Source organism: Patagioenas fasciata, chromosome 3, assembly GCF_037038585.1.
Source record: "Patagioenas fasciata isolate bPatFas1 chromosome 3, bPatFas1.hap1, whole genome shotgun sequence".
Classification (NCBI taxonomy): Eukaryota; Metazoa; Chordata; class Aves; order Columbiformes; family Columbidae; genus Patagioenas; species Patagioenas fasciata.
In genome coordinates, this window is record NC_092522.1 from 50,969,900 (window position 1) to 50,983,936 (window position 14,037).

The following is a 14,037-nucleotide window of genomic DNA, read 5'->3' on the forward strand; positions in this document are numbered from 1 at the left end:
AGCTCACACTCAAACTGAGAGGAAAAGGTGTGATCTCTATCTACACCACATTGCAATTCGCTGAGAAAAGGCAAGAGACCAAGCTGAAACTATATGGAGATAGCAGCAACAAAGGATCTGGCCTCAAAATCACCATTTTGAGAAAGCAGTGGTATGAATAAGGCACGAACTACCTTAGGAGAGAATTCAATAAAGGGGCAAGGGAAGAAGAGAAGATGGACATAATGTGAGGTCATGAGGTTTCTTTTAAACTCAATGAAGTGAAGTTACCACTGAGCATACCTGCTCCCAAGCATGGCTATCTGTGTTACAGAACAAAAGTCATGAGCATAGTTTGATAACATACTGATCTTTAATCTATCAAGAAGATTATATTCAAAGTTTAACAGTATAAAAGGATAACAAATACTTTTTAAAACAAAAATACAAGATAACACACAGTTGCATCTTGGTTCCTCCTGCTGCCAAAGCTTAGAGTACAAAATTTCTGGGGTACAGTTCCACTGTATACACTGTATACACTGTATACAGTGTTTCCTATCACTTCAGCATACGTTGAAACTGAAATGAAACATTTATATTTGCAAAAAAGCTTTCCCAGGTACAAGCTCAAACCAGGGTGCTATTGTGATCAGCTAGTCATGTCAGATCCCGCACGTAATTTAAACAAAGCAGAATGAAATCACTGCTTGTTGCAACTTTCCTGCCTTTTCATGTCAGCTCCTAGATGCCAGCAGTCCATCTACCACTGCATCAATCAACCCAGCTGCTTGTAACTCACAGTTATTCAAGAGCTGAACCTTTTTTACTTGGGTCTCCTGCTCTAAATTCACATCCGCAAGTTCTTATTCCCCTCAGGCACAAAAACAAAAAAAGCATTAGGGGGAACAATGACAGAGAAGGTATGAAAACCTGTGAGAACTTTCAGACAGCAAAGGAAAAGCCTCAGGCAGGGGCGATTGAGTAGTCCCTCATGATGGCAACTGTTCATGATTTGTTCAGCTTTACCTCTAGCGGACCCCAAGGCAAACCAAAGAGCCGATGGGGGCAGCCAGGTGTAGTGCAAGAAAAGGCTGAACAATCTGTTTAGCCTTTCCTGTCTCTTTATAGTTAGATTTACAATTCTGACCCATGTAAACTCTGGTCCTGCTGTGCACTGACCACAGAAATACACTTTCAGACTCAGACTGAACCAGACTGAGTGACATTACAATCCACCTTACTCCTTGTTGGTTTGGTTACTAATAATGCAAGTGAAAATAAACAGGGGAAAAAAATCCTACCACAGCTTGTAATGGAAGGCGCCTCAAAAATGGATAGAAGGATACATTTTTCTACAAGTATCCCAAATGTAGAATAACTGTTTTGAATCCCTTAGTGGTTGCATTCTCATCGCATGATCTTTGGAAAGCACAATAATAGCAATTAAACAAAAACAAAACTAACATGAAATAAAATAGTGCCACCGATGAAAAATCTGTTCAGTTAAAAACTGCAAAACCAGGTAAACCACACTTCCCTCAATCCTGCAAATCTGACATATCCAACACTGTTTGGACAAAATTGAGAATACAGTAGACATTTCAGCATAACTCTACTTAAATGACAGCATTGATTAAGAAAAACAAGGCATACTATTGAAACCAAAATACATAGAATCAGGTTTCTATGCTAGTGTTTGCCAAAAAAACTATTTTTTAAAAAATGGTTTAAATGCAAACTTTTACAACTCCATCACGTTTTACATATTTCAGACAACAAAAGAATACACATACATTGTATGTGATAATTTTTCAAAACTAGCCATTACATTTTCACAGATTAAAAAAAAAAAAAAAAAGGTCTGTTTAAATATTTCATTTCTACAAAGTGAATTTACATTTTTAAGTACAAAGTGCAAATACTACAGTTGTTTTTATTGCCTTTTGGTGAGGAAATCTCCCACATGTCAAACAGATCTGCCTTGGATCAGTAAGCTGTTCACCCTTGCTTCTTAGAAACTTGCTGAAAGAAAGTTGAAAAAATGTGCATTATTAATGATGTTTTCAAGCAATCTAGTACAAACATTTGTCTCTATTTTTCAGTGGTGTCCACATGCCACTATAAAAATTAGTTCTGCACAAACATATATGAGGAATTAAAAAAAATTCTTCCTTGTAGTCCTTCATGTTATCTATAAACAAGGGTAAGAGAAACATCTTCACTATTTTTTACCTATGGCTTCTATATACTTGTCAAACATACAGTTTTAGAAACTGCCTGGGGAAGTCCCTGGTGTAATACACCTTTCTATGGCATGTGATGTATAAGGAATGGGCTGCTGGCCAAAGTGTTATGAACAATCTATAGTTTCCTTGTAAACTTTTTCTAGGCTACAAAAGACCCTCTGGGTCTCATTGACAGTGTGTGTACATGTATGTGTATGTTTGTTGGACAGGGTGGAGCTGAGCAAGGGACACACATCTGGGAACTACCCCAGTTCTGTTAGATCCATCATGCATTTGACCTTTGTTAGAGCAACAACAGGTGAGACAGCATATTAGTATATGTATATATATATATATATATGCTTCTTTCAGTAAGCTTGTTTGTGCATGTACAAATATGGATGTGTACATATATTTAAAAAACAATATTCAGGAATACATGCCTAAGCACACATAAGCACGTATATAACTGAACTGCCACAATAAACTAGTAGAAAATGAGCTCTTGAGTGCCCATTCCCTGAGTGGTGAAAATCTGATCAATCCTTCATAGATGGGTGGTTTCTTTGAGTGGCTCCTACCCAGACCAGTTGCTCTTCAATAACTTCCTTTCAAGTGAAAACTCTCATGATGAAAGCCACATTCTGCATTTTCAGCCTCGTATTGTTCGAGTATGAAACTGTCAACAGATGGTTTGCTGACCCAGCCTTAATTCAAGGCTATCATTCATCAGCAACAGCTTTTAAAATAGTTGGTGCTGACTCAGCAAAATTATTAGATAAAATTAAAAAACATAGATGCTCTAGAACACTTTTATTACAGATTCTCAAAGTCAGGATCGGATTACAAGGAAGGGGAGAGGGCTTGTCATGCTTCAAGTGTAATGCACGTGTGTCAGTAATTGCCACTATATAATTAAAATAACCCCTTTGAATGTTTTTGAGTTCCGACAGGATAATTGTTTTCAGGCTGTCTTGTTTAAAGCATAAGTGATTTGTGGGGGGAACTTGAAAAGTTAAGACCACAAACTTTTGTTTAAACAAACAGAAACTTATCACATCCCTCTAGCTGTGAGAATATTTTATATTCCATCAAACATATGTAGGAGGTCTCTAGTAGAACTCACAACCAATGCTGAGCTTGCCTTAGGAAGTGTGAGCCTAACATCAAACAAAACAGAGATAAAGCAAGTAACAAACTGACTAGCAACAATGAGAGGAAGATTTCTCTTGCCTTGTGGGGAGGTTCACCCTGGGTTCTGTTTTTAACAAATGGATCTAGCTTTCTGATAAGTGGGAAGACATTAACCACAACTATGGTTTTGGGATATTTTTTGCCAAATTCCTGTTTTCCAAGCTGCAGATTACCTGAGCTGTTCATATGTTTATATGAATATTTTAAAAAAACAATTCATCATTTACTGACGCTTTTATGGAAATTAATAATTTAATTCTTCTAATAGAAAAGTGAGGCAAGAATGTTGTAAAGATCAATCTTTTACTACACCATTCAAATAACTGGCAAACTCATAAGTCCTTCTTCAGACCTATCCAAAAGTGCCAGGAAGTTGTGACCATGCTTCCAGAGAAGTGAATCTTTAGGATTAAGGATTATAAAGATAGACAAACATACATGAGAAGCATTTTTTGAAGCTATTGCCTGAGCTTCCACTTGAATCCCTCCTTTTCAATGTGTATCTTTCCTTGATTTAAGGATTCTGCTTTTGTGTCTTTCAAAGCTCTGAACACCTTGAGTGCTACTCAAAATGTCATGAGTGACATACACTGGTATTATTCAGAAACACAAAATCAAGTCTTTGCAGAAAATTGATGCAAACACAAATAACGGATTATGTTGTCAGGGCAGCTGACATTTGCTACAATCATTCTGCAAACCTAACCAATTTTAGTGTTAACATATAGGAGCAGACTGATGCAAATCCTGGTTCTCCAACATCATTTTGCTCACCCAGCAAAGGCATTTGAAAGTGACAGCTCTTTTCTCTACACTAAGATTTTAAAAGGTGTTTAAAACCACCTTACAATAATTCAGTGAGGTTTCTGAAATGTATAGATTTTCATAGGGCATGGGAAATGTGTGGCTTTTTTTCAGAAATAATTTTTTCAATCAAAGTTTGTGTCTATAGTATGACTCACAGGAAATTTAACAGAATTCAGTTATAATAAAAGGTAAATGAAAATAAAACAGTGCACATTTAAAAGTGCGTGGGAATGTGAACATTCAGGAATGCAGAAGACTCATACAAGGGCTCAGTTACATTTATCTAATTATCACTAACCTAGACGTTAATTACACTTTACTAGGTACATCCATGTGCAGGCATAATCTTCTTCGCATTTATTGATTCAGCTTCTCTTAGACAGAACTGAAGTCAAAATTTGTTAATCAGGATGATGCTCTACATTTTCCTGGCAAGTCTGCAGAATGGCAGATGACTGTAGTTTGAAGCTCCAATGACAACTGCTAAAACCCTAAAAAATTTGGCTGGGCAAGGCAGGAATGGAGATCTTCCTTTCCTCAGTACTCACCTGCCTGCTGGATGAAGTGCTCTCAGTGTTGGTTTTAGGGGCTGCTAAAGGAGGAAAAAGAAAACAGTATTAATATAGTTTGCAAGATATACGTAGCATCCTGAAGAACTGAAGCCCTCATTCTGATATCATTTAGACCAGGGCAACTGCACCACTTTCAATAAATGAGACAAAATATTTCAGATTTTCCATTGAAACCTTTGCTTTTTTTCTTTCCTAAACACAGGTGTTGCTTCTATCATGTTGTATAGAAATTGAATGACAGCATTTCTTGCCAGCTGGTATGTGACATTTGGCTAGGACAGATTGCATCAAGTCAGTGTTGATCATTACAAACTTATTAAATCTTTAGTAGTAAATATAGCCTATTATTCCTAGTGGGAAAGAAGCATGGACAATCAGACTGGCTGGAAAGCATCCACTCCAATTAAAGAGATTGCACAGGAACAGCTCTACAAACCAAAGACATTGTTCACATTTAATCTATAAAACAACATGATTATGTCTTGTTTTTATGTTTCTTCATAGGAAACTACAAGACAGTGCTCTAAATAAGGAAAAAAAAAACCAAAAAAACACACCCAAACCAGCTACATGAGTCTGCTGGCCTATACAACTTCACAAGCAAACTTGGGAGGCCAGAGAGGAACTCATCCTTTTGGTTTTCCACATCAGCTTGTTAGTTAACTGAGCGGCACTGGAACAAAGGGGAATGAAACTGGGCCTTGAAAAATACTACAGAAACTCCCATTCCCCCAAGAAAATAAGTTTTGCAGCTCTCTGGCTCTTATATTGTTTCAAATGATTCTCACAAGATACCTGGGACTCACACAGAACACTACAGAGCAGCTTCCTTATCTCAGCTTTCACACCTCAGGTGATGAGGTCTCTCCTATTTCTAGAAATATAACTCTAGTGGAGTGCTGACTGATTTCTTTTGTGCAAGTGAAAGGACTATCAGAAAGGAAATTTTAATTATCAAGTAGGAGAAAAAACACAGAATGCTGATATTCCAACAGAAACAACTTTTGTTGTTTTGTCTTTAGAGATATCTACTTTTAGGAAAGAAACTGAATGTTTGGTTGAGATTTTTTTTTTCCAGCTGGATGCCATTAGTTCTGAGGTATTTTTCCTTCCAAAAACTAATGTTCTCATTATTGACTACATCTCTGTTGGAGAAGCTCTGTTAAAAATCTCCAGTTATGGTGAACATAATTTTTTTCTTTAGCTAAATCTCTGTGTGCTCTTCATATAATTTCATGCCTCTTACAACTTTCTTTTCCAAAATAGGCAGCTTATATAAAGCAAGAGAACCTTAAGCTTTTTTTTTTTTTTTCCCACTGAAATGGACACAGGGAAAGCTGAGTTTTGGTTTGAGTCTTGCTACAGCTTTCCTTTAAGTCCTGGAGTAATGATTTCAAGCCCAAATTTCATCAACTCAAACTCAAATTTCATCATTTCAGACCAAGGAATGACAGTTGCAGCAAGACAGAAGTGTCTGGATGGTAACACATGGAATGACCATAATGCGCTCCCCTTTAGTCTGCCAAATATTGAGAATTTAAAAGATGTTACATTTCAGTTTCCATGTTTATACCGTAAAGATAACAACAGTCATCCACCTTTATACACATTTTTTTCACCTCCCTCACTTAAGTGAAAATTGCGAGGTATTAGGTGTACAAAAAACCCAACCTATCAACCAACCAAAAAACCTAAAACAAACAAACAAACAAACAAAAAGCACCCCACAACAAAACAGAAAAAAAATCCTGCATTTGATATCTGTGTTTCAAGAGATCTGTTTCTGTAAGGCATAGACAATTTACTTTATAAGTACAACACAGAGCTATTCTCTCTTTCCTCAGTATTCCCTTTAATACATTTTTTTTTTTTTTTTCTGACTTCATTTCCCACTTGTTTTGCTTTTCATTTCCTATGATACCTTTGTTTTACTGCCCTGGTTTCATTTTAAAGTCCCAGGCAAACAAAACAATTTGCCTATATTCAGGTTCTACAACTTCTTACAGTATGGGGATCTACTGCTGTTGTTGTTTTTTTTAAATTCTTCTTTGTTTTCAGGAATTGTGTGATTGAACTCCGCATGGACCATTACACACTGTAGTTAGTTGTTCCCCTTTCTACCATTTGGCAGCACAGTAAGATGGCTGTGTACCAGCAATTGTTCCACCTGTTTGGCAGATGACCACATTCCTCACTGTATCTCTACACAACATTTGAGAAATGAGAAGTCATCAGAAAGCTCAACAATGTGCTTCCTTCCCAGCAGGAATCCAAAAAGCACAGGTGTGATACTTCCACTCATTCAGGACATAGTAGTACTATAATAACATTAAATTGGTTTTTCGATGACTGTTAATGTTATCATATCCTCTAAGGTTTCCTACTGTAATAAGTGTAACAGTCAGAATCAACAGGAATTTTTTGATTCTGTTGGAGTAAAGTGATGATTTGCGTACAGAGAAGCAGCTTTCTTGCCATCTGCCCTAAGCAACAGCTGCATTGGCTACAGACAGGTGTATTCTTTTATTTTGAATACTTGTGGTGTATACAACTATCAGACTTCATGAGCTTTGAATAATCTAGTGAACAAGGTAGAAAAGGTTCTTACTATGGCGTTTCTTTGTTTCTGCTTTACCTTCTTCTTTTGTTACTCCCAAGCAGCCCATTAATTCTTGTACTGATAAGGATTTGTCGTTGTTCACATCACAGTATTCCACAAACTTCTTCACACATTTTTTGGGTTTTGATTTCTTTCTTAGGAATCTCTTAAATGGCTTGATTTCTTTCTTGCCAATGTCACCACTGGAATTTTTATCTAGCTGTTTGAAATACCAGTGGACCACTCTCTCTTCCAGAGTATGATTTGGATCAGGCTCTGAAACCCTGAAACAGAAAACAGGAGTTTAGTCTTAATTCTGATACCTAAACCTCAGTTTATACCTTTATTTCAGGATAGTTAAATCACTGTCTGATGCTTTGTTACATAGACCTCCCTGCTCTTGGCCACTAGTTTCTTGTACTGAATTCTTCTTTTTCCACTTTGGCCAACTGTATCCTAAATTTTACACTAACGGTTGGAATCTGTTCTTAGTTACCTCTCTGAAACTCTGTTGAGGTCAGCACCATAGTCAGAAAACAGTGCTTTCCCCTTTCATTTCCCAAAACACAGAAAAGTGGAGAGAGAAATAAAAGAGAAAAAGACAGTTTCATAGATCAAAGAACCAATGAAATTGTGTAATATACCAGACCGAAGTCAACAGTCAGCATCGCCAAACACCTAGGCTCCAATTACAACTCACGATGGATGCTCTTAGAGATAAAATGTCAAAATACATTGGATTACAATGAAAGTTATAACTGTGATTGTTGATAGCACTGGTATGTTTTACAAGCAACTAGGCAAACTATGAATCTAGAAGGTAGCACATATTCATTAGGTAATGCTTGAAAGGACAACAGAGACTGAGACACAGCTGTGGCAGCAGTTACAGATAAACTGTAAGCTGTGCTGCTGCTGAGAATTTAGCTATCAAATGCATCTCTGTTTAGTGGACACAGTCTGCAGTGGTAAGTTTGAAGCAAGCTCTCCTAGATAGGTTCTTGGAAATTTACCCTTCGTGAAGGAAGAAGATTTACTTCTCAAAGGCATCAACAATTCCTTCACTGCTGTCGGAATTTTTTTAAAGACACACAAAAAGGATTGGAAACCCACCGGCTAGAAGACAATGATGGATCAGACACTGCATGCACCATATCTGTGGACAGTGCATCCAAAACACTAGTCAGGAACTCATTCTTCTTGGCTCCAGGACAACCTAGAAAAACAGATTTTTTTTTTCTTTTCTTGTTTCCTCTTTTCACAAAATTTAAATTCCAATGACAGTTCAAAATTAGAGATAAATGTGACTTCCTTTATACAAATTCCTATATGTTAAGGACAAGTTCATAACACATTTCAAAGAAAAACATCTAAATTTAGGTACATATCTGTAACATAGAGAAGGAATAAGAAAACACCATTTTGAACCCAAGCAACTATGAATCTTGTTTGCACACCTCGGGTCTCTTTCTTTCTTACAATTTTTTCCATTATTTTTCCTTTTTAAAGGTAATTTTCCATGGGCGTCACATTGTGAAAAGAACAGCTTTGAAACAACAGAAGTTTGTGTGTGACACAGACCATTTGAAACACGGACTAAAAGACCACAGCACAACACTTCTTTCAGGCTTCCATTTTTGCCCCTCTGAACTACCATTGGCTTTCTGAACATGCATTAGTTTTTCTCTTTAAAATGACAGTCCTTTCCTTTTTCACTTTTCTCTTGGACAGGGGTTAACTCCCACTGTACAGAACTGTGGCAGGTGTACTCCCCTGGCCCTGAAAGCAACAGAAACTTCTAAGCTGATGGGCCACTATGGTCATGCACATGCCTCTTGGTCAGCAGACATGGCCCTTGACCAATGAAATGCCTTGGTTGAGAGAAGTTTCTGGAAAACTACCATAAATGACCACAGCTCAGATTCAACTATGATATAAATGAACCACAGCCGAGAACCCCTCTTGTTTTGAGTTGGTGTCTCTCAAAGCAGTACTTCTGCAAAAACTCCCTTCCTTAGACTGGCCACCTAAGGAACGTTCCTTGAGGACTGAGACACCTTGTCAATGTGGTAGGAGATCTGGGTACCCTTGAAAATCTTTACTTTGTCACAGAGTGGGAAGATATGCATTTTTAATCATCACTTTAGAGTTCTGGGACCTGATCCCCTTGAGTTTGAGTCAGTTGTGTAGTAATTGAACTCCTAACTGGTATCTCAACCTGTGTTGTATAATGCTGTCAGAGTGCTGAATAATTCTGGATAAATCCCATTTGTAGTTGGTTTCTGTTCAACAGCACTGGTTAGAATAAAGTCTCTTTGGAGCTTGTTGCCTGCCTAAATTGACTTTTGGGGTGCTCCTGTGACAGGCACCTAGCCCAATTCAATGCTGTTAGGTGGTACCTAGGCTCATATTATAGGATCCTATGGTGATGCTAGATCATCCTCATAATTACATTCCCTATGCCACAAAGTTCTCTGAAATAAACTGACAGCACTTTTAAGATACATAATAGATCAGATAAATGTACTGAAAGACCCACTCTTAGAGCAGTGCAGCTGGAGCAGATAAATTCATCTGACAAGTGCACAGATATTGACACATGGAGGTTTGCTTATACAATACACCTGCTTCCTCTCCTCTTTTCTAGAGCCCTGAGCCAAACACCAGATCTTCCCCTAGCCCTGTAATAACTGAGTTAAACTCTAAGATAATCCACAGTCAGTGACACAGGGATGACAAGCTTGAAGCTGGAGCCCATGGCAGGACTTTCACAGACAATTCCATGCAGGAGGCCTGGTTTGTTGTTAAGTGAGAAAGGGAAACACTTTGAAGTGTTGTGGAAAAGTAAGATCAGTCAATCAGCACATATTTGTTATTTCCTTCTCAGTGATCTCTGGAGCAGGCAGTTGGATTATCTGAGCCTGAAGAGCCTCATCTTGCCCAGCAAATTATTTTTTAACACATGGCATGTTGATCCAAGGAAATGAACCTGTGTTATATTAGCCCTTAGCTGTGTTGCAGTAAGAATAGCTCAGCCATTATGTATAGCGGCAGCACCCACTACATATTATTATCTAACACATTCATGCAGTTATGAATTCCTTGTCTCTTACATGTTTGCCTTTGGCATGGGGGACATTTTATTCCAGTAACTGTAAAAGGCATGGAAGAGGAACTTACTAAAGCAAGTTTCACTGCGCTACAAGTACACATCTGAAACCAGATATCATTCTCCTAGATATGTTCTTTTCCCTTAGCCTTTAACCACTTTTTGTCTTTGGATTTTGTTTGTTTGTGTTTGATTGGTTGGTTGTGTGTGTGTGTGTGATGTTTGAGAGGTTTGGGGTTTGGTTGGTTGGTTGGTTTGGTTGGTTGTTGATTTTGTTTTTCTTCTTTTTTTCTGTCAAAACTGAAGAAAGAGAGACAGAAAGAATGAGAGAAAGAGAGAGAGAGAAAAAATGAAAGAGAAAGAGAGAGAGAAAAAATGAAAGAGAGAAAGAGAGAGAAAAAATGAAAGAGAGAAAGAGAGAGAGAAAGAGAGAAAAAGAAAAAAGAAAGAAAGGAAAGAAAGGAAAGAAAGGAAAGAAAGGAAAGAAAGGAAAGAAAGGAAAGAAAGAAAGAAAGAAAGAAAGAAAGAAAGAAAGAAAGAAAGAAAGAAAGAAAGAAAGAAAGAAAGAAAGAAAGAAAGAAAGAGAAAGGAAGAAAGAGACAGTGAAAGAGGGAGAAAGAGAGAAGGAGAGAAAGAGAAAGAGACAGAAAAAGTGAAAGAGAGAAGGAGAGAAAGAGAAAGAAGGAGAGAGAGAAAGAAGGAGAGGAAGAGAAAGAGAAAGAGAAAGAAAGAGAAAGAGAAAGAGAAAGAGAAAGAGAAAGAGGAAGGAAGGAAAAGGAAGGAAGGAAGGAAAGAAGGAAGGAAAGAAGGAAGGAAGGAAGGAAGGAAGGAAGGAAGGAAGGAAGGAAGGAAGGAAGGAAGGAAAGAAGGAAGGAAGGAAGGAAGGAAGGAAGGAAGGAAGGAAGGAAGGAAGGAAGGAAGGAAGGAAGGAAGGAAGGAAGGAAGGAAGGAAGGAAGGAAGGAAGGAAGGAAGGAAGGAAGGAAGGAAGGAAGGAAGGAAGGAGACCCAGCCTCTATGACTATGATACTACTATAATACTAAGCTGGAGTTCAGTGAGACAAGCACTTGAGCTTTCTATGTAAGGCACAGAAATGAGAAGGATGGCAAGACATTAGAAGGGAGGGACCGAAGACTACACCAAAAGGTTTCTGACAGCATTCAGTACATAATTCTAAAGTGTACTTTCTAGAGAAAAGAGCTTACTGGTAAGTAAGGCTCAGACACTGCAACCATGTAAGCAAACTGTGCATTGTGATTTAAATTAAGCCACATGACTTAGCAAGTCACAAAAGCACATTTGCCCAGAGATGAGCAGACAGAGCCCAAGCAGTTCCCATGCAGAAGGCATGAGTGTATTCCTGAGACCTCTAGAAGAAACAAAAAGATATGCTTTAGGTAGTTTCCACTGCTGTCTAGGGAGCTGCTGAGTGTACATATGCTACAAACGAAATCAAAATCATGACTTAGCTTGCTAATTATGAGATATAGCTAGGTAGGGGAAAGTATCAACTTTCAAATTTACAAGAAATCGTGGGGGAAAATCCATAGTTTAAAGCCTGCCTCTGATAATTTTCCTAAGGTTAAGAAAGGTTCCTGAACATATATTGCAAGAATAGCAACCGACAGCAACAGAAATCTTCTCATAGAAAAGAAATCTCACTGTTAAACACAACTGGTCGCTGTGAAACATTCTAAATTATAACTCTACTATTTAACGTAAAACGACACTCCACAAAATCCTCACCAGTTAAATACAGAGAAAATATTCAGTTTCTTCCAATTATAATTTTTGCTGATGTGTGGGCAATCGTACAGCAATTTACCTCACAGTGAAACCTCTGTTCTTTGCAGGTGTTATTAACCCAGAGTAATTCTCTGGAGGCTTCACACTGAGCTTTAATTTTCAACAAACTTGCGGGTGAAATGGCAAGACTGGGGGAACTTTAGCTTGATTGTAATGAATAATTCACTCTTAGTGGACTAAATACAGAAAGGGAAAGACTAGTCTCTTATGGGAGCCTTATGCTTCTCACTATGGTTTATGTGCTTTGGTTTCTTCTGCTGCAGCTGCTTGTCCTGTGTGGATTTGACAGCTTACATAAATAATAATTTGTTGTTGAAGGGTTGAATTTGAAACCACATAGAGTTAACCTACAGGTTCAGAGATGTAACATAGAGTTGAGTGTTTGCTTTAAGGATAGTTTTACCCAGAGCAAACCTTAGACCAACAAATACATACCACAAATGATGGGAATATACAAACACCTCGTTTCAGCTATAATATAAAGGTAATCAAAGAATCGTCATTATATATTATATTTCTCACATGTGCGTGTGTCTCTCTATAAATATATCTAGCTTTAGTACCAAGGATGGAATTTTTGACTTAAATCTGTAGGGCACTTGTCTACAAACCTTCTAAAATATGCACTCAAGTGCCTTGAATCTCCCTGATTGGTTGATAATAATTTACTGCTGTCAATCCTGGAAGACTATCTTTTACAACACATCTGAAGTCATGACTAGAAAAGTATTTTGTTCATTTCTGTAAAAATGTGAATACAATAGATAAGATTAATCACCTTAAAAGGAAGTTTACATTAATTAATTAATTTAAAAGGGAGTTTACAATAATCTTCCTGCAAGAGAGGAAACTATCTCCAGTCAGTCACTCAAGTAATTAAAGGCATGAGAACTTCCAATCAGAAAATCTAAAGCTTCTTTTTTTATTCTCTGTTTCTTAATATGAATATCAGGCTTAGCAGTGCACTCAAATAAAATTACCACTGAAATACCTCTGAAAATTTTAAATAAGTTTTGATCTACCAAAAGTCAGAATTATTCATGTTTGTTTTGCAGGTTTAACTTCACTGAAATATAGTGCTATATAGAAAAAAAGAATTTAACAAAGTTTGTCAGTGCTACTGGTTATGCTGGGAGAAGAAAAACAACACAAGGGAAATATTTTCTCTTGTTTTTCTGTTCTACACACACACATATGTACAGTTCATTAATTTATTTCTCTTGAGCCATAAATCACAAGTTTTTCTTTTTCTAGATGTGCTGAGGACTCTCCTCAACTTCTGGAGGACTTCCTGAGCTCTTCCTGAGCCCCATTGCAGAAAGAAAAAGCCCTTCAAAAGTTGAGCCTGGGAACTTAAATTTCTAACTCTGCTGGAGTCTAAAAATCACGGCCTCAACAGACTTAGTGGTTTTATGGCTCACTGCAGTTTTTCCCTCACTGCACTTCCTGGTAATCTCTCACAAACAGTAATTATATACCTCTTAGTCTCTACCCTAGAAAGGTTGAGGACGTTATAATTTCTCCTTGTTAAAATCCCTCAGATATTGCCCTTTCCTTTCCTTTCCTTTCCTTTCCTTTCCTTTCCTTTCCTTTCCTTTCCTTTCCTTTCCTTTCCTTTCCTTTCCTTTCCTTTCCTTTCCTTTCCTTTCCTTTCCTTTCCTTTCCTTTCCTTTCCAGTATTCTTATAAATTAAAATAATTAAGTGAAATTCAGAGCCAAATTATCTTTTATCTGTGCTTATCCA

General features: G+C 37.5%; 1 protein-coding gene across 5 annotated transcripts in view; it reads right to left on the reverse strand.

Annotated features, from left to right (window-relative positions):
• Nucleotides 1–333: 333 nt before the first annotated feature.
• The window catches only part of SMOC2 (SPARC related modular calcium binding 2), a 144,479-nt gene continuing 130,775 nt past the window's right edge, over nt 334–14,037 (reverse strand). For 2 of the 5 annotated variants that reach the window (XM_071806343.1, XM_071806341.1), the window contains exons 10-13: nt 8,493–8,595; nt 7,389–7,663; nt 4,757–4,797; nt 334–2,004 (exon numbers count right to left, since the gene is read on the reverse strand). In XM_071806343.1, the coding sequence (XP_071662444.1) occupies nt 1,981–2,004; nt 4,757–4,797; nt 7,389–7,663; nt 8,493–8,595 (443 nt within the window). In that variant the 3' untranslated portion in view covers nt 334–1,980. Of the gene's footprint in view, nt 2,005–4,756; nt 4,801–7,388; nt 7,664–8,492; nt 8,596–14,037 lie in introns of all 5 variants that reach the window. The other 3 variants (XM_065835741.2, XM_065835743.2, XM_065835742.2) reach the window with 2 other exon arrangements.